This window comes from Falco peregrinus, chromosome 2 (genome assembly GCF_023634155.1).
Source record: "Falco peregrinus isolate bFalPer1 chromosome 2, bFalPer1.pri, whole genome shotgun sequence".
NCBI lineage: Eukaryota > Metazoa > Chordata > Aves > Falconiformes > Falconidae > Falco > Falco peregrinus.
The window spans coordinates 52,243,594-52,265,640 of record NC_073722.1 but is presented as its reverse complement, the minus strand read 5'-3'; the positions used below and the strand labels follow the sequence as shown (position 1 = coordinate 52,265,640).

Genomic DNA, 22,047 nt, shown 5'->3' with positions numbered 1-22,047 from the left:
ATGATTCTCTCCTCTGGATAGAACTTCTGAGAGCTTCAGAGATGTGCTATCATCTTCCACTGACAGCATGAGTTGTGATGGAAAGAAACACGAAACCAGTTAGAAGACTGATTTAGAGGGACACATCTAGAAGCTCCTTATTCAGACTAATAATTCAGAATAATTATTCAGAATAATGTGGGTAAATCAGGAAAGGGTCAAGCGCAGCATGAGACACAACTGGCAAGGGATGTCAATGATAACAAGAGCCTGCTCTGCAAATATTACTATGAGAAACTCCCAAGAATGTGGTGTTGGCTTGTTATTAAGTAAAGAAATAGAATTATACACAGAGTATGAATAAATTCTAGGTGTTTATTGCCTTTTTTCCTCCCCTGCGTTAAGTTTCATCACAAAGATCACTTCTAAGCTGCAGTTACTATTCCCTTTAGCTTACTGCTGCTAAATCATCAGGGCCCAATTTACTACCTCTGCCATTAACAAAAAAAATAAATCATAATTATTTGTTGATATTTTCATCAATAATAACAAGTGTCAGAAGATATATTAATAACAGCATGCTGAGTGAATAGTGTATGAGAAAGAGTGCTAGGCGAACAAGGTTATGGCATGAGTGTACCTCAAGGTGCAGTGCCTCCTGGGGTAATGCTGAAGGTAAACTTGATGAAGTATATATCCCTCCTGTTTGTAAGCCAAAGGCGTGCTCCTGAAGGGAACTAACTGACCTTCAAAAAAGCCCAGGGTGTATGTACATCCCTATAGCATGCAGAAAGAGAAGAGGCCCGAGAATAAAACAAGTAATGCATCAAATAAAAGGTTGCATCCTCACTGCCCAGAACTAGGGGAGAATAAGCAAGTCCTAGGTTGATGGGAAAGGTCAAGTGTAGCAACTATCTTTAAAAAATACGTTTAAAGAGGAAAAAAAAGCAGAGGACTTACAGACCACTCGGCCTAGGAAAATATAGGAACAAATAATCAAACAATTTTTAAGTGCTTAGGAAACAAGAAAACCAGTATTATCAGATGTATCAAGAATAAGTCATATGCAGTATAATTTATTTCTGGGATGCAGTTAACAGGTCTTATGGATGGATGAAAAGCTATCATTGCTATATACCTTCTCTATAGCGTGGCTTTTGTTACCATCTCACATGACATTCTCAGAAGCTACCAGTGAATAAATGCATTAAAAGAAACAAGCACCATACAGATGTGAAACTGAATAGCTGGACTCAGAGTAGTTATATATCAAAACAGAAGGACACACAGAGTTGTGTTCCTGGGAGTTTGTTGTGAATCTGACACTAATAACTTCACTAACAACGCAGACACTAGAATGGAGTATAAACTCACTAAATTTGCAAAGGCATAAAAGCTAAGCAGTTTAAAACTGTATCAAGAGAACTAGACTTCAAATCAAAACAATACTGCCAACTTGGAGAAATGACATGAAGAATTTGAATAAGGCACGGTCAGAGGCTCTTTGTTGCAGCAGGAACAATTATCTGAACCCACAGAGAATGAGGAACAACTGATGAGGGACTAGTTCTCCAGAAAGTCATCTGGGATCATAATTAGGTCATAACCCAAACATAACAACATGTTATTGCATAAAAAGTCATCATTACAATGGGATGCATAAACGCAGTAGCATAATCCATTACAAATTTAAGGTGATCTTTCTGCTATCCTTGGCTTTGGGCAAGGCCTCAGCTGGAGTTTTTGTTTCGTTTCAGCACCTCACTGCAACAAGCAACTGGGACAGTGTCTGAAGGAGAGGAAAAAGTACAATCAAAGGTTGAAGAGAACACCTGTGAGAAACCAAAGATACTGTAATTGTTGATTCTAGAAGAGACTGAGGCGTTACCGAAGTAAGTTAGCGTAAAAAAAAAAAAAATAATATTCTAGTATAGGGAAACAGGATAAAGATAAGGAAACGGGAAAAAGAAGAGGGATCTCCACTGAACAAAAATATTTAAAAGCAAGCAAAACACGGTGGGAGAATGACCTAGTCATTCTGTTTTCTAATGTGTCAACCATGCTCCTTCCAGCCTATCATTTCTAAGATCCTGTTTTGCTGGCAAAGCACAAGGAACCAGAGCTGATGAAGGTGTTACATCAGGTTTTGGAATTAGTAACTCTTTCTGCTGGTGTACAAAATATTTTCTGCTTACTGATTCAATAAAAGATAGCAGATCAAGCAGACAAACTTCATTTGCCTCCAACAACGTATTACAAAAGAGAGAGAAGCAATAAGCTGAAATAAATCAGTTCTAAAAGACTGATATGTACTGTTTTAGCAGAGATGTGCCCAACTTACCACCTGCAGATATTGCCTTACAAATATATACATAAACGCTCACACACACAAGTGTGTAGGTATATGCATGTATGTACATGTATGCATAATCTTAGTTGTAAACACAGCAGACATTTTAAAACTTCTTCCCCTTGGGCATCTAGTATGATTTAAATTATTTTACTTCTTATTTAACAACAAGATTTAAACATGTTTTATTATGTTTTGTGTGTTTTTATTTACTGCCTTTTTCCATCCAAATGCTGTCTGACAAATCCAAGGTAACAACTTGTCTACTCAAATGACAGAACATTCCACAAAATATTTAAACAGATTTTTTTTAAGTCTGTGGAGAAGCTTCAGCTACTAGAACAGGCAGTACAGGCATACCTGAATTAGTATTTTGTTCTGTAAAATATTGCTGAGAAATTCCAGAATGCTACTATGAAGAACTAGTATTTCTAAAAAGTGATATATGAACTTAGTATAATCAAAAAAGAAGAGAAATCATTTGAAAAGAATTCCCTGGAGAACAAGAAAATACTACACACTCCTCCATGAAGAAAGTCCTTACAGACCATCTACATGTTTTACTCTCTTAGTACAACAAAGAAAGCCTTGCTTCTTGTAAAAAAGCAATTAAGTCAAGGCAAGAAAGCATTCCGGCATTGTATGGGACCCGGCAAGACTTTAGAGTCCTTTAATGGCTACTTCTTTTCTTTTATTGGTTAAGCCAAAGGAACACTCCACAAAAGATGGGGCAATCATTCAATGATTTTCTATTAGGTGACAAACATAACTGATTTACTGCTACCTCACATCAGCTTTACTATGTAGACAAATGCTAGGGCAAGAGGCATAACTACTGGGCATCAACATTCTTTTTTAAGACAGAAAGATAATTTGTTACATTTTTTTCCTAAATATATCATTTGCAATAAACAATATATGAAATGTTTATAAACACTTAACAGCACAGAAGGACCACAGAAACATGTAATGAACACAGAAGCCACCCATCCAGCATTTCCTGGGGAAAAAACATTATTTCTACTCAGAACCAATCTACACTACACTGATGAACTACACAAGTATCTCTGCAGTTGCAAAAGACAATAAATTACATGTCTAATAACCCCAGATGGAAAGGGAAAGGTCTTTCAAAGATTTTCCTTTTAAGTATGAAGTGTTCTGTGGTCAAAATCTAGAATTCTCTCAATTCCTTTCCAATGTCTGCTTAAAGCAGTAGGAATAACTACTGGTCTTTAAACTTTCTAAACCTTGAAAGATCCTTCAGAGAAACTAGAGGCTGTGGAGGAATCCCAAGAGGACCATTTTAAATCCCCAAGTGTCAGGGCACTACAGCTAGTTCCTTGAACTTCATTTAACAGAAACGTACAAACTACCTTGGTGGTTCAATAAGCAAAAACATGAAGGAACCAATGACGAAAGGCAAAGGCAGAAGCTGTTCACAGACAAAACAACAGACAATTTACCAAAGACTGAAGATAGGATCTCACACAGTGCAGTGCAGAAAGCAATGCAGGAATGCATTATAGCAAACTGACTAAGAAGAAGAATATATAGAATGTGTAGCAGTCATACACTAAAAATGGGAAGGTAAGTAACAATTCTCATCTGAAAGGAATGATCATAGTCTGCTTAATAAGTAAAAATAAAAAAAGCACCCACATCTTGTTACATCTTCAGGAATCAAGAGTCTTTGCCTTCTTTCCAGGAAGAGTGACCAACCTGTTCTGCTGGAAACAGTTTATGGCCAAAGGCAGACAAAAGAAATAGCCACCTACCCTCACAGGTAAGTATCTACAGAACTGAAAAAAGGAAAAGTACTATCCATTCTTCTTCTATGCCAACATATAAGAAATTATTCCAGTAAAGTCAATAAAGTCTTAGCATATCACTTACGAGAGAAGAATCTGATATTCAGGCTTTATATAGAGTCAGGAACGGACTTTATATTTTTCTTTTGCCTTTTTTAATTTTTTTTAAGGTATTATTCATCACTAACTCACTAAAGTTAGTTAGCCAAATGCAACATTGCTAGGAAAGTCCTTAAAGGTGATAATTTAGCAGGGATAATTTCCTAATATATAAATGTCTGGTGTTTACCATATTGATTCATCAATTGAAGATTACTTTTGTAATTATCTAGTAAGCTTATCTTCAAGTTCATCAGTTCTAAGAAGTCCTTGGTTATTTTTCTTACACATTGCCTGAAGGACTACACCCCATATATGCTTTCTAAACACCATTATGAAGCTTAATAAGCCTACTTGAACAAGTTGGTAAAGAAGTCCTTGAGATAAACATAAACCAGATATGAACAAATATCCAAATACTGTTTACTGTTGCTGTTTTACAGTATTGTCAGAGCATTTTGCAATAAAAACTAATTCATTTTCAAATGCTCTGAGACGTCCTAAAGCATTTCTTGACTGTTGAGTTTTACTTCTCTCCAAAGATTCTTGGAGAGAGACTGCAGTTAACAACAGCTCAGAGGGCTACTATCAACAGGGACAGTGATGATGCAGGGTCCCATGATTTAGCTACATGTTTCTTATAGAAAGTACCCTGCCACTGACTGTGTTCACTGATCATAAGTATGACACCCAAAGGCCTTCATTAGGTTTGAAATGTGTATACAAAGCCAGCAAGAATATAATTAAAATTAAGTTGCTTTTCTTTAAGACAAGGCTTTAATGTTAAATAAAAGCAATAATGCGTATAAAGTTAATGGTCCTTCCCTTAGTAGGTGTAACCAATAACAACATGTCTTTGCTAGTCATTCAAGTTTTCATTGTTTATTGCTTTTCCTTAAAATGTGTGTCACAGAGAAAGCCCAAGTTGTCACTATTATTGCCAGTACAACCCCCAATTTTGAAGCCAAATGAAAAGAAACAACCATACATTTGGAAAGAAGTCTGAATAAGGAGCTTCTAGATGTGTCCCTCTAAATCAGTCTTCTAACTGGTTTCGTGTTTCTTTCCATCACAACTCATGCTGTCAGTGGAAGATGATAGCACATCTCTGAAGCTCTCAGAAGTTCTATCCAGAGGAGAGAATCATGGTAGACAGAATAAAACAGGCAAGAAGACAAACCAGAAAAGTTCCTTATCACAGAAAACCGAAAATTGGTGTGAGAAAGCAAATGAATCCTGATAAACAGGACCAAATGAAGGTGCAATGGCCTGTAAGTCAGCAGGCTTAGATTGCTGCATCACTAGTTTCATATGTTTTGCCATTCACATATTTTAGAGCTGACAGTCAAATCAAGAAGAAAGAAGGTAAATAAGCAATTACTAATTCTTGAGCTTTTTGGACTCAATTTAGGTATTTCGGTCAAATATTTAAAGTTTGATAAAATGGGTCAGGGCCTTTGTTCCAATTAACTCTTCCTCTAGTTGTCGTTACTCATTGCTAAAAATCTTCCTCTAAAAATGAATTAAAGACATACCCTCTGTAGCAGGGTATTTTATGCATGCTAAAAATAAAAATTCTATTATTAAAGAATTTATAGTCTGCAAAAGTAAGGTCAAAGAAGCAATCAAGAGCCTGTATGTAGCACACTATGAAGAAGTTTTAAAAGGCATACAATAATTCAACTTGATAACTCAAAAGCTGAGTCTCACCAACACATGGTGCTATAGTTAGAAAAACAAATAGCAGGATTAACAAAATACAAAGCAGTCAAATTTAATGAACAAAATTAAACGTCCTACATAAATTCTAGTACAGCCTTTTTGTATTAAATTGTTTAAAAAATTTCCCCATAGCTTAACTATTGAAAAGTTATTAAAACTGCTGTCTTCAATGAGTGAGGCATTTGCTAAGGCTGTAAGACTGACAACATAGATGCTATGATCCTCTTTGCACCCACAAAGTAGGCCAGTAAAAGCAATCTAGTATGGAATTTGACAGTACTATCTATTTTAAATTTAACAACAGGATCATCTGCAGTCACATGAGAGATCTGGAGTATTATTTTACTGTTTAATAAAAGAAATTTATATTTTTTTTCCTCTCCTTTGTTAATAACTGAGGTGTAGGGTGGTGAAAAATCACCGAGATTACCATGGTAAGTGCTTAAAATAGACTTTACAAAAAGAACATTAAAAACTGTCAGAAACCAAAATAGTTTGGACAAATTTTTACTCCACTTATCACTTCAATTTTATGCACACAAATAGTACCCAAAATTTAACCGCTACTGACTATTTGCTCTTACTGAAATTATTTGCAGTTTCTCAGCCTGTGCAGTCCCCTGAAGTTTTCACACAGCAAACACAGTTATTTCAGTATTAAATTGGTGGCTCCACCTAGTGGTGTTCATGACCTATTCCAACAGGAACTGAAAAGCAGAGCTAGGCCCAACACGTAGGTGTAACACTGCTCCTGCTCGGAAAAGCAGCTCCTCGTACACCTTCCACACAGAATTGACATCGACACCCTCGAGCTTCATTTTCACTGGCACTGACTGTGAATAGCTCTCACGGCCTTACATGCCAAAATCTTTTGATTTTGTTGTTTCATTTTTGAAACAAAATGTTGCTTTTAAAATCTCAAGGAGACAAAAAAAAGGTGCCAGAAGTCTTCTGACAACTTACTTCGGGACGCATTTTGACATCACTGATTAGACAGTACTGCTAGTACTGTGACAGACCCTTCCAGGCCTAGAAGTTGTTTCTCAGAAAGGCTGTTCCTCCAATATTGACCGAGCCTAAGGAAGAGCAGATGGCTCATCTGTTCCTATTGTCTTCTCCTGGGTGGATATCTGTCTGGATAACACTCCTGTTTGGTATCTCTGAGGCCTTTTGCAGAAAGGCATTAAATTGACTTGGGACTCAGCGTCTTCAACCAAGATGACTTTAGACTGCATTTTCTCTACCTTGGTCATAGCAACTGCTTAGCTTTAGGCAGGGCTGTGGCAGAATCGGAATGCAGACAGGGAGGACTCACCCCATGCAGTCCTGCAGTTATGTTGAGGGACTGCAGAAATACAACACAGGAAATCGTGAGGTTTCAGAAGATCCTTTAAAAGGGAAAGCTTACCTGCACAGTTTCATTTGAATATACCTCACTCGCCTAGCCCCTCAAAAAAAGTGGGTTGTGTGCTTCTCAGATGAGTGTGAGAAAAAGACATTTAATTGTTGCCACTGTGATCCACCTTTATCACATCAAGAACAACTTGCTGACATGCTCTTTAAAGTGGATGCTTTGCATCTTTATAAAGATTGTATCCCAGTTCTTTAATGCATACCAATTGGGTTTCAGTCTCTATTGTACACACTGTGCATTCTTCCAATTTTTCACCTGGTTGGAATTTTAGAAGTTTTGGTTTTGAACCACCAATCTCAAAATAAAATGGCATCCCAAAACCCTGGAGAACATCTCTTTCCCTATGCATAACCAGGGTGGCAGATCAACCTGTTTCAAATGACAGTGTGATGAAGGCCAGGCAGTTTTGGGGAGCACATTTCCCCACACAAATATACTTCCCTGAAAGACAGCACTCACTATGTACATTATTTTGCACTGTTCATTTATCTTAGATATACCTATAGACTGAGAAGGAAGAAAAGGAATGATTAGTTAGATGTTGTGGGGTCTGCACTGTGCAGACAGGATATCTATTTTTTTCAAATAAATATTTATAGCAGTCGTTAAGTGTGTCACAAAACCATTCCTACAATATGAAATAAACTGGAACTGTTAAACTTCTGTTTACAACAGCAAAGTTAGTTAAATGGTTAATTAGCTAAAAAGTTAGTTTCCTATGAAGTATTTTCTACTTCTGGAATTAAATACTGTGCAACCTCTAATACGACTACTAAGTTTGCACGTAACAAGAGCTTCATTAAAAAGCAAGTTTTCCATTTCTCAAATGGTATGATTGTTTGTACTCAGTCCACCAAAATACAAGTTGCAGTAACATTTAGATCTTAGAATAACTCTAATAATTTGTTAAGAAAGTTAAATCTGCAGATCATAAGATACTCTTATTTTTCCTTTCAAACACCAACCTGTAAACTTGTTTTAATCTTCTAAAAATCCTACTACTAAAGCTATCCGCAAGTAAGCAGATACAGCAGTTTTGAATGTTTCTTAATGGCTGAAGAAAATCAAAACTTTCTCCATACAATAACAGCTACCAGGACTGAAGCCTACAGTTTCTGTCACAGAAAAGCAAGTCCTGTGCTGCTGTCCCCTGGCAACATGTTCTCAAAGGTGTCCTTCACACTTTTCATGTCTGCAGTTCACACTCCAGAACCTGAAGTTTGCATCATTCTCCTCTAGGACCTACTGATGCTACTGACTGTATACTTACTGTTAACAGGTAGGTTTTATGTCACAGAGTGAAAGGGAAAACCTGGATCATTGAAACTATTATCCTGCTGTCTCAGGAACCAGTTCAGACACCTACTCTGCAGGTCCTTAAAAGGTGCTGGACTCAAGACTGCCAGGTTGTTTTGTTTCAGAATGCACACCTAAGAGCCAGAAATCTTCAAATTCTGAGTCTCCTTTTGTGTAGGACCATTTTCTTGTGACAGCACTATTCTTCATCTTAAGTAGCTTACAGTAAGCCAATTAATAAGCAATCTATGTTTTATTATTAGTCATTATACCTATAAAATTTTAATCAGTTCACTTTCTAAATCTGAAAATAAATAAATCTATTTAAACACAATGCACACTTACCTGTAAGCATTAATGTAGTCCTTTCTGTGTTGCAGAAGAAAATCTTTCAGCTTTCCAATATGAGAAATCTAAAAGAATAGAAATCATAATTAAACTTCAGTCTGATAATTGATTACTTTTAAGTTTAAAGTTCAGTATTACACACTTGAAACATGAATTTGTAAAATTATTTATTCTGTAATTAGAATTATAAAATTTGCTCTTTTGTATTACAATTTTCACTTCTTGCAATCAGTCAATACATAAAAATAAGCTAAAAAGATCTGCTGTATGAAGGTACAATTCAGACAAAAGTAGTAAAAATACATCTTCTATCCAAAAAGCATAAACTAAACACTAAATATAACTAAAAATATTAAACATGATAATAACAACACAAAACATTATCTAAACTGGAAATCCAGAACCTAATGTACACTTTAGAAAATTAATTCATTTTAGAAGATCATGCAAGAAAGTTTAAAACATTTTACTGAAACAAATACTCAAGTTCAGTTATCAGAACTTGTAGAGCAAGATGCTATCCCTCTCTTTTCTATTTTTGCCATAACAGAATGATCAGTTTGTGCCCAAACTAAAGTAGTACCTCTATCATCTGATAATCATTAGTAAGTTTTGCCACAGCATACATCCCTACCAAATTTCTATTTCTAGATTTCTACTTCACATTACATACATTTTACTATAAATCCACTTGACTTTCCTTATGAAAAGTCTTTACAAAGATCCTTTGAAAAAGATGAAAAAACTCCTGAAAATCTGAAAGAACTTTTGCAAACGTTAGTCTGATCTAAAAGATCTGATGTAGCATAAGACGCTGCTTATTTCAGAGACTAGAAGAACTGCAGAAATCTAGTTTAACTGGCCACAGAAATGAGATGATTACCAATGTGACTTCCTTAGCAGGTCTTGAAGGAGACATGATGGGAGGGAGGAGGAAGGGGGAGAATTATGTACATTACTGGTATATATTTTCAAGGGGGAGGGAGGGAGAACCTTTCTAAAGCATACTGTGAAGTATTGATTAATAATTCAGTGTAAAAAAAGCATGCATGGAATTTTACAAAACAACAGTTGTTTTAGTTTACAAATACAGCAAATGGTTTACTCCATGTATCTGGGAAAAAGCATCAGAAGCTGTTCAAGTCTTAAAATCCTATTTTCATGCAAATGTTCCTTGTAATTAAACAAACAAAAAAACCACAGAGAAAGAACACAGAATACTTTGGATAAATAGAAGATTAATTCCCCCAATTATTTTTTTCAAAAGATCAGCATCTCTTAGAAAAAAATAAGAGGGAGGGGGGAAAAAAAACGTACTTAGTAAGACTGCAGTGATCTGTACAACTGAAAATAAGTGTTTCCTTGTGCAAATAAATTTCCTTATTGTTATTTGCTCTTTCATTTTACTACAATTCATTGTACTGGATAAGAATTTTCCCAGTTTTCATGTTTCAAGTTTTCCATGTGATTAACAGCAAGGGAAATTTCATCCCATTCATAGCAAACAGAGTTCTGTTAGTACCACCAATATATACCAAGTTTCCTAAAGTACGTTAGCACCATCATATGCAGTAAGAAGGGAAACACTGAAATCACTACAGGATCAATGAGGCACAAAGGGTAAGCTAAACTATTCTACAGATGTTCCTTCTCATGACCACTGGAACTTATTTTTTGTATAGTGATCTCTTTCTCAGCTCAGATTGCGTATGTCATGAGATTTGCTGAATAGGTAAATCAAGCTTGACTATGAAAGCAAAACATTTAAAACAGTCATACAGTGTTTCAGTAGAACAATAACACTTAATAAGCAGAAAGAAAGTACTACAGAGGACAAAGAGTAGCAATGTAAAATAAGAAACTCATTTGAAAACATCTACATTAATTTGTCAACAAACACTAAACTAGAAAATAGATTAGCAAAATTTTATAAGTAATAAATCTTAATATTACTGCAATAGCTACAATTTAGGAGTGATTAACAAGCAGAAAGAATCAGAATGACAAGCAAGAACACTGTCTTACAGTAATTAATTCATCTAGTCACAAAGAGCATTCTATTTAGGCTAAAATTGTCATCATGTATTTGAATTGCAGTGACCCCACTTTGCCTCTCCTTCATTTGTAAAGCTATGTTCATGAATTTAGAATGACACCATTATGCCCATACTCGCATCAAGCTCTTAGTTCCCAAGATTTGCATCAGAAGTGAGACTTCTTGTCCTACTTTCCCCTCAAATTCTAACAGCATCTTCTGCAATCCTGCACTACTGCTATTTCTCTTTTGCCTTTTCTTACCATGTACTACTGGCATAGCTTCGAATTCAATTTGTCATTACCATATCAACAAAATTAAACATTTTTTTTAATTAGGTCTCAATAGCATTAAAAAGAACGTGAATTTTATTTTTAAAATATTTTTTTTTGGTACAACGCTTAAGCTTCTGCAGACACGAGATATCCCTGATCATACAAATATAAATCTCGAAGATATCTCTAGGGTCATCAACCTGCAATTATTCTGAGGTTATCAGAGGCACACCACATACTCTGCAAAGTTATTATGTTCCAGCCTAAAGGCAATAAAGCATCTCCCTATTCCAAATGCATGGTTTTATTATAATCCTACTGCTCTTATTATGAGTAAGAACCATCAAATTGCCAGGTTTACTGATTAACAACTTTTAGCCATCTGTTCTTGCTTCAAAGTAGTTCTTTCCCTTTACAGCTCTGCTTCCCTGCATGTGTTTCAGTTTTCCATCAATAACCCTATCTCTCTCTAACTTCTGTAGCCCCAAAAAAATGACCCCAAGCTTTTAGTTTCTTCTCACAAGATAGTTCTGAAGTTGCCTAACCCATAACTTTGCAGTTGCTCCAGTTTACATCCATCCTTTTCCAATGCAGATGACTAGAAGGGTATTCGCTGGTGCTAGTTACTTTGTAACTCAGCTGGAAATATCTTTTCTTCCACCATTTTCATTGGTTAGTTTCAAGCTTACTCTTTGGTTTGGTTCTAAATACCCATTCTTCTGCTTAATTTCTTTATTCTCTCCACAACTTCCAGACCCCAGAGTCATTCAGCACTTGCTGTAACGTATCATGCTCCTCCTTCTGCCTCTCAGTATCCCCTCATCAGTAAATTTTACCAATCCATCTTACCCTGGAATTAATTTGAAAACTCATCTTGTTTAGTATTGTGCTTATTTTGGGGAATGCAAAAAGTAATTTCACTATTAAGCAATCTTCAGCCCAACACTTTTTTCAACACAGAAACATTGCTGATGTCACTATTAGTTTCCCTCTGCTGACTTAATTATAGTCAATACATTTGCTTCCCTCTGATCAAATGGTACCATCTTCAATTCAATGCATTTTCATTAAAAACAGCTGCCTTCAGAACCTGAGCTTTCCCAAATCTGCTGTGTCTGAACTCAACCCACAGACTATCTGAAAATCACAATATGACTGCATTACAGTTCTAAGACTTTGTACAAATTTCCAATTCCAAGCTCTGGTTCCCAGTATGTACCTTGCTTTTACCCTGCTGGTCCATGACTTTTTGCTTATTAATTTAGCCTGGAGACCATGCCTAAACTATTCCTAATCTACACTCCAGCCGCATGACAAAACCACTTTTTTGCTAATCCTCTTTTTATTTACATAGCTAAAGCATATTTTAACGTTGGGGATTTTTAATACCATTAGTTAACTTGTGAATTTTCCCAAACCTGACTTTATCTATACAAAGCCTTCCCTTCTGCAACAGTTTTATTGGTCAGTCAGTTTCTCTCTCCCCACTGCTTTTTACTGCCTCTGAGCTAATTTTTTTGTATCTTTTCTAATTAGTCTTTCAAGCAGACCTAGAATAACTTTAAAACCTACTTGCATTTCAGCATATCTATTTGTTCCACTCCGTTTACCCATCCATCAAACTGCAACTTCCTATTTACTGTATATGCCTGTTTTCAAAACAATTATACTACCAGTTGAGACAGTTGTCAAAAGGATAGATGAGAGCAATTTGAAGATGAAGCACAAACACATCTGAGTATTGGCCTCTTGTCATGGTCCCCATTCTCCTGCCTCTGGAAATCAGCTTTCTTCTCTGAAAGTCTGGAGTTGAGAAATAAGCCTCTCTTTCAACCCTGAAATGATGAAATTCTTTCCCTTTTTTTTTTTTTTTTTTTTTTTCCCCTGATGGGATAAGAAGGCTTAGAGAAATGCCCTTCGCAGTTACAACACTCTTGCACTACATTTAGTCTTAATGTACCTTATGGGGAAGAACACTACTGAATTTCCTGATATAACTGACATGTTTATGAGAATCATGGGAAAAAAAATAACCTTCCTCCCAATATTGCCAACATATGTTATATCATTATACTAATGGCATGTTCTCAAGCTTCTGTTCACTACCAGAATACAGAAAGTTACATTCTTTCTGATGATGAAAACTACTTAGGAAACTCCAGGCTCTTCCTCTTCTCTTCCCTTTCCCACTGGCACTCCCTTGAGGGTCAATGCCACACACCAGAACACTGAAATGACTTTTTTATTTTTCACATTACTCTTCTGGAAATAGGGGTTAATAATGCTTAAGAACAAATATAAAAATCAGTTGCTTTCATTTCAGCTCCACAAATACCTGTATCAGCACAAGAGAGAGCAGAAGCTGGATAGCACCAGTAGGGAACTTCCTAAAAGATGCGTCTGCCATGAAAGGAGGTATATTTAGTTACAACTTAAGAAACTTGACATGATAACCTCCTAAGCTCAGGTAATGAAGCTAGAGACTCCAGATGTTATTTTAAAATTGCCAAGTGTAGCTCTGATCATGAAAAAGCAATTTATTCTCTTAAGTGAAGCTGCAGCAGTTTTCCACTGGGTGGCAACAAAAGTGTCAGCATCACACAAGTAAAAAACTATAAATTCACATTAAAGCCTGTAATCTAAGTTTTTTTGAGTTACTTTAGGTTCCAGTTTGCACTTCACGAAGTTTCTTCAATGTAGACTACCTCTTTAATGCATGTATTTGGGTTTTTTTGCCGCTGTAGATTTTTTTAAACAACTCTTATTAAAACATAAAAGCAAATATTGCATATAATGCAGGTCCAACATAAAAGGAAGCTGTGAATGGCTGCCATCTGCTACCACAGGTGGCATGCACAGCTCTATTTATACTTGGGGCCTTCACTAGAAATGGTAGATGTTCCTCTATTTAAAAATTTTTCTTAGGATTTTGGAGCAGGCTATATTTTTAAATAAGAAGAGAAACAGGAAAGCATTCCCTCCAAAGCAGCACCTTCAAAAGATGCATATACTTCTGAATGAAGACACTACGTTTTCTTCAGTATCTTAGCAATACATACAGCATTTCTCTCCACTCCCAACAAAGAATTGATCACTCATGAAACAGTAGGTTCCAATTTGCATACGTTTAACCCACTGCAAGAAGCAGCAGCATTGTTTACGATTAAAACGATTGGAGTAGGTTCCCGTGACATATTGTAGAGAGAACTCCACAGTGCTGAATAATCATTTTCATTGAACAAATGTAGCATTTTACCAAGTTTACTCTTCTACCCGAACAATAAGTATACTACCTTATAAAATTGACTGTTACACTTTGCACTACATAGTCACTCTCAATTTTTAGAAAATGTACTTTAAAGGACACTTTAAAAATACTTAAAACCAAAACATCACAGAAAGGCTCTTGCAAAAGTTTTAAGAGACATGGCATTTACTGTTGATTCGGCAGCACTGACAAGCATGGCTGATGGAAGTGTCTTATTAACCATAAAATTAAAAAAAAAAGAAAAAAGTTTTACATTTGATTTTTCAGTATGTCCAAAAAGCCTCATATACAAGTATCTTCCCTAAATAGATTCCATCTACATATACACAAAGATAACTACATTCTACAACCCCCTCTGCAAACAGCAGAAAGTTTAAGATTGTTATAATATTAATATCTAGACACCTAGCATATTTTTGATTCCAAACAGGCAACCCAAACATTTCCACTGCCTATTTCAGAAGAAATTAAGAATTTCACTAAGACATTAGGTGATGTACAGGGACTGCATGTTTCTGACCAAAAAAATACGGTCTCAATACTATGAGGAGGTACAGTAATTGGTGTAAGGACATAAACTTGTTATTATTACAAAAAAAAGTTTCCAATGTCTAAACTATTTAAAAAAAAATAAAAGAGGAAATTTTCCACAGTTAATGCATGTAATGAAGGCAAGCGTTTTGAGAAATCTGAAAGAAAACTCAAACAATAAATACTATAAACAAAACCTTGATTTATATTAAATAAATTTTAAAACCAAGAGCTTGGGCTCTTACCCGAACTATTACAGTTTGGAAACACTAGTTAGAAAAGTTTTGATGCAGAAATAGCTCCTATGGACAGGTTTCCCACTACAAACTACCTTTGATTACATAAGATTATGAACTTTTAAAAACACAACGCATGAAAGGCCAGGTCCCACACAGCTCCCTTCTAGGTTATATTTTAAACACTGTCAGCCCATTGAATTTGCGCAGACTCCTGCAGGATGTTTCCTAAGAACAGACAAGGTTTTGGTCTTTAAAATACTCTTACCCAGATTCTACAATTCAGAAACTGGAACCTTCTGAAGACAAAATTTTATAATTCTCCAATACAGTGATGAGCAACAAAGATCACACCAACTAAGTTAAACCAAAGATTAAATTCAGAGCTGGAGCTTCGGCTCTGAATTTAACAGTGTGAAAAGTGTTATTTAGAAGGGTGTGGATGGTGACTTCTTAGTAGGCCATGAGGTGGTGCTGTCCTACCAGAATTCATTGCAGAGGCGCTGTGACTGCCTCCAAACGTCAACTGTCCAGTTTTCAGCTGATTTGTCTCTTGAGGGCATACATTTGGTTTAGGTTTCCCCAGCAAACGTGAAAGTTTCTAAAATAGGTCACACAGATCAATTGCTCTTGTAATCTGAGACCCAAAGGAGCAAATAATATCTAAACTGTGGCGTGGGGGTGGCCTGACACTGGAAGCGGGTAGCAGGAGTCCAGGAGACAGCCAGCCTGGCTACCTCTAATCTCAGGAAAATTGTGACTTTGTTCAGTTTCTGCTTTACATCAGCATGTATGTTACAGCAGCAGCAACGGGCAAGGAAGCATTTTAATTGCAATTTATTAGTAGTCTTGCATTCAGAGCAAAGGAATTAATATAACTAAGAATGGAGGTGTTGTATTAATAAAATGGGAGAATTTAAAAATTGATTCAATTGAATTAAAAGCCATGAAAATTAAGACTGAGACATTTTGACTCTTCAGGATAAAGATAGTTCAAAACTTGCAAAAGATTTTAAAAATAAAATGTGTAATATTATCTGTATTTTTCTAATTTAAAAAAATGATATTTTTTTCTAAAACCAAAGTAAAATTTTAAGGAATCACTGCAAAAATTTGCATTAGCCATTATGGGATATTGGAAGATAAACCTGTTTGCAGAATACCACTGGCAGTATTTGGTGATCATTAGGAAACCAATTAAGAAACCTCTAAACTTCATTAAGAAGCAAAAGTGATTTCCTAACTGGTCTGGAGCAGAAAATGTTTCCTGTTACTTAATATCAAACTGGCAGAAAGGAAACAGTAAAAAAATCACTGTCTTGCACCATAAAGAAAAAAATAATTTGCCTTTAAATTAAATACTTTTTGGGTTTAAATTAGCATATATTTGTAAATACTACCAATGGCTTAAAAACTGTGTCTCATTGATTTTTGCTACTGTCAGTTCACATTGGAAATAGCCTCTAAAGTGCACTTTAGATCTGCACTTGGTTGTTTTCATTTTTTATTCACTGTTTATTACACTAAGTGGAAAATTTGGTTGTAAATAACTCACTATCAGCCTAAAAGCTTCACATTTCATCTTACCATGCTTTCCTTAAAAATAATCCACAGCTGGTATAAGATTTGGTCAACTGCATGATGAAGAGATTATTTTTGGAATTTTGTGACACAATCTGATAGAAGTAAAGCAAATGTAAAACCTAAGAGCTCGAAAGCTCCAGTTCCCCACTGACCACAGTGAAGACTGAAACTACTCAGTAATATCACTGGATGAAGGTTTACTGGGGTGTTATTTGGGTGTGGGGCTGTTGTATTTTTTAAAAATGTGTATGGTACTGATAACAAACTCCAACTGTACAGAAAAATTACTCTGAAGCTATGTAAGGGGTTTTTTTTAAGATTGAAATCATCCTAAAGCACATTGTATATTCTTAAAATCATTTTAATGCTTTGTATTTCAAGCATTTATAAATATTTTTTTAAAAAAATCTGTCTTTACAGGACATTTACTTATAAACACTGAATTTCAATTCTGAACCAGAAAACTGCAATACACGTAGAATTTAAGATGAAGGTATTTGCGTTAATTTTGTCACTATTTTCTTAGATCTTGGGGGAACACACTGGTTTGATACCTGCACATCCAGAAGCACAGCTAAATACTCTGAAAATAGTATGTGGAGTCAACAACAACATGAAGTGACCCCCAGAAAAAATTAACAGTAGGCTTTCTACAATGTAATGTCACGCTAAATGTTTTTAGTAACCAGTCTTCATTTATTCTCTGTGGCAACAAATACTTTGAACAAAAAAAAAAAAGCAAGCAACATCTGATTTTAATAAAACTTACTATTTCCCTTTTTCTTGTTTATTGTCCAACTCTAATCATAACTTTCTTTAACGTTTATACTTTCACACAGTCATCCAAAACCTCACTGTCTAAAGTACAAAACCCACAACAATTGTGGGGAATGTTTTGGTTGAGAGATAAAAGTAAATTGGCCAAAATACATATTTGCAGTAATTGGCCTTTACTATTGCTGTTCAAAACGCTCCATTTACAGCCTTTTGGTGACTGCATTCAACCTTGCTTGTGTCTTTCTGTAAGACGTATTTTGTTTGTCCCTCATTCTCATAGTCTGAACTCATTTAGCACTATGTTTTCTTGACTCATAGATGCTTTACAGTATAGATTTCCAGTCTCATTTAACAGATATACAGTAACAAAAGGTTACTTTATCTGACCATCAGTATGAAATTCAGAATCCAAGTGTTTGCAGTGCAATTCAGAGAGAGTTACGTGTGCTTTACTCTGGGACTACATTGAATCTGCTTCAGCAGAAGCCATCACGGGGCACCAGCTGTGCTGACGAGCTTTCTGCTGAAGCCGCAGCCAGCCTGGATGCGGCAGTCCCTCATTCCTCTGCCAAGCCTTTCTCATTCAGAGTTCTACGTTTCAGTGTATTTATACTAATACACCTATACATGATGCAGCATGAACTGGCACAGCACTGTCTCAAAATCCTAATGCTCTGTCAAATATGATTCATGGGGACAAGCATCATTCTGCTTCCGTGTCTATTTTTTCTGGACTTTCGTCATTGGTGTAACAGTGTTCTTAGCGCAAAAATCGTGTCATTATCTTTCAACACCTTCATTTGAATTACGTAGATGAAACATTACTTTAGTGGTTGCTCTAGCATTTATGCCAAATAAGTTTCTCCTTCACTAAAACACTAAACTGGACCAAGAAAACACCCAGCTGAAAATGAGAAATTTATGATTCCTTATCTAAGGAACACATACAGATCAGGCACACAAGCAAATAAATAAATATACTGGAACGAAGTTAAATCTGAACACATTAAGATTTTCATCCAAGTGCTTTATGGTTTTGGCAGAAAAATTAAGACAAAGCCCCCACCCCACCCCCACCCCTCTTTTTTTTTTTCTCCTCCTCCTCATTTAACAGGAAACCCCAAGACCAGGATCATTTGCCCTACATCTTAGGAACTTGCTGGGCTCTGGTCACTCTAAGTCCTTAAATCTAATCCAGAATGATGCACTGATAGAGGCTATTTACATCTTAGGTAAATCTAGACAGAGTTTCTTGATCGGACACACGGACCTCTTCCGTTCCAACCCACTTCAAATAGACTGCTTTGCTGCATTTTCTGAGCAAGCTACTATTTTTCTATTACAGCACCTAGGAAGCATAACAAAACAAAAAGTTCCTTCCTCCACCCCCGAGAAGAATAACTCTTCTCCATTATTCCTTATAACAGCAAAAATTTTGGCTAAACTGAGGTGAGGAAAACAACAGTAGCAAAAAAAAATTATAATCCCTTTAATAACGCTTGGACCAGACACGGATACTAACAGAGTCTGAAATCCAGTTTGCTAATATTATCTCATTCCCCCCACCCTGCCCCTTTGTAAGGAACCTAAGTGTCTTACAGAATGGAATCAAGGCAAAGCACATCAGGTTCTCAGCTACTACAGGAAGGGCTAGAAGTTCATCAGAGCATAAGCTGGCCTAAAAGCATCACTGAGAACAAAAGCACCTTACCTTGTCCTCACTCCAGAATCTTCTGATATTACCAAAGTCCAGCCGTAACGTCTGAGAAAAATCCTTCCCCTACAGTACATTGGTCTTTCATATTTCTAGTAAGTTTACCAAATAACCATTCGCTTCCCAAGGTAACATATGATGTGGCATGAAAAAGTGTCTCTGGACCCCTGCATTTGTTTACCACAACATGCTGTTCGTGTTGGTTTTGATCTACCTAGGGTTATCTGCCAACTGATTTGGCCTGTGAAAAAACTGGTGTCCCCTCCAATCATGGCTGAGAATAATTTCTACTTGAAAAAATCCATGTAGATAGTCATGTAGAAATTTCTCCCAAGAAAGTGGTTTCAGAATTTGGGAGCAGTAAGCTTTAGCTGTTATTAAAAGGGAAATCAATGCTATTCTTTCGCATCTGAGTAATGCTGCCACTTCAAAAGTATATTTTTAATCACTGAAAGCAAAAACTCCTAACAAGAATTAAGTTGTAAAGTAAAGGCACTTTTCCTTTCTCACTTTTTCTCAGCCACGAATCTCAGTAAGATTTTTTAAATGTCCATTTCCTGTAATTTTGGTAATTTTAGAATATAATTATTTTTACATTTTTATGATGCCTTTGGGGTATCATTACAAATATTTTTAAGCATTTAAACTTAGAAAAATAAAATTAAGTAATAGGTTCTCTTAAGGAGAGACTGTCAGTCCTGTTCTGAATAAACAATCCCTTTTAGAAGCAATCTAGAGATTTATATCTGCTGTAACCATAGAAATTAATCTTGAGTTTAAACAAGAGTAAAACATAATTTATTTAATGAAAATCAGAACACAGCTATTGCAAATGAAAGTTGAGTTTCTGGTTTTTTAATTCAGACAGCTTTGTATGCAGTCATAAGATTTTACTTGATGGGCTACTCCTTACAACTTAATCATACTCACTTAAGCGTTTTGAACAAAGCATTCAGATTTCTGCATATTTTAATTTTACTCAAGATAGATGTCAATCAGTAAGATAAAAGTTAAAGACTTTTCAGATTAAAGAACCTGAAGTTAAATGTAAGAAACATTTTTAACAATAAGAGCAGTCATGAGAAACTGTTATGACATTGTGAGGCCAACAAGACGACAGCACACAAAAAAATGTGAGTTTTTCATATAGAAAGTCTGGGAATAGCAGAGGAGAAAAAAAGCAAAAACCAGGAAACATTTTTATATGACAGCATAGCTAAAAAAATGACATTGTGTTCACAAAAAAACAGTGTTTCCTATAGACTAAGAGTATTTACTAGGTTGCATGAAACATTCCTGCATGCAGACCCTCAAAAACTGATAACACATAAAGAACTTCAAGATTAAAATAATTAAATATTTACAGCTCAGTTAAGCAAGAGCTAAAAGAGCATCAGTGTCTGCCATATTTTCAAAAAGCAAGGAAAAGAACTTGAAGTTCATGAGGAAACACTGATATGCTTCACAATATAACATCAAGATAAAAATCATAGCCTAAAAACCTAGAAAATTCTTCACATCACAATAGATTCAAATAGTTTCCTGTGGGAACACCTGTAACAGCCACATAAATTTAACAGAAGTTGTGAAAAAGATGTGAGTATCTAGTAGAAGGAATCTTTATCAAAAGAAATACAACCTAACAGATAATTTATCATAATACATATGGGAATTAGAGAAACTATTACATGGCACTTCCAGCTATTACATCACCTGCATACAAGGTCTTCTTCTAGAGTCTCCCCAATGATATCAATAGGAAATTATCAGACCATATCAGAAAAAAAAAAATAAAATTTAACCTTATTTACCACTACAAAGCTAAACTCTGAATTCTATACTCTAAACCAAATTATTCTATTATACAATGACAGATATATAACTGAAAAAGAGGAAGAAAGAAAATCAAGGTGCTTAAAAGCCAGAAGTTTCTAAAAAGACAGTAATCATTCATAAGCCAGAGTACCAAATCTGAAGTGTTCAGGAGATAGAAGCTTCTGGTCTTGGCCTCCTCCTCTTATCCCTGTCCATAAAGGAGAATGAACTAGGAGACTCAGTCAAACTCAAGGCTCACATGGACGTAAGAAAGCTTGGCCTCCCCATACAAATGAGAATGAAGAGACTCAGTGAAGTGAACTTTCCAAGGCAATACAAGATACCTGAAAATACAACAGTCCATTCCTGTCTTCTAGCTAACTCACCTATTTACTATAATAGGCTACCTCTCTCCGCAATGTATTACTCAATTGTCAAAGCACTATCTCTATCTCTATAAAACCTCAAACTCATAGGAACCAGCAACTTTATATAGTGGGTACCTTTTTGATGGTATGCATCCACAGAAAAGAAAATATATAGTGTGCAAATAGGGAGAGAACACAGAAACAAACCAAAAAAATCTAAGGCAAATACTTAGCACACACACACAAGAGGAAAGAAAAGGGTTGGCTGCAATAAAAGGAAACAGCATCTGTACTGAGACGTACCACCACTGTATACTGCTGCATCAAGTCTAAGGTTTCAGCCAGTAGTCAAGTCCAAAGGGCCTCCAAAAAGAAAGGGCTGAAAACTATGGTGTTATCTCCAAGGCTGCTCAAGAAAGCAACAC

General features: G+C 35.8%; 1 protein-coding gene across 1 annotated transcript in view; it reads right to left on the bottom strand.

Moving 5' to 3' along the window:
* The window catches only part of STX18 (syntaxin 18), a 70,756-nt gene that overhangs the window by 25,486 nt on the left and 23,223 nt on the right, over positions 1 to 22,047 (bottom strand). Inside the window, exon 2 of the mRNA XM_055795297.1 lies at positions 9,017 to 9,084. Within this exon, the coding sequence (XP_055651272.1) occupies positions 9,017 to 9,084 (68 nt within the window). The remainder of the gene's footprint in view (positions 1 to 9,016; positions 9,085 to 22,047) is intronic.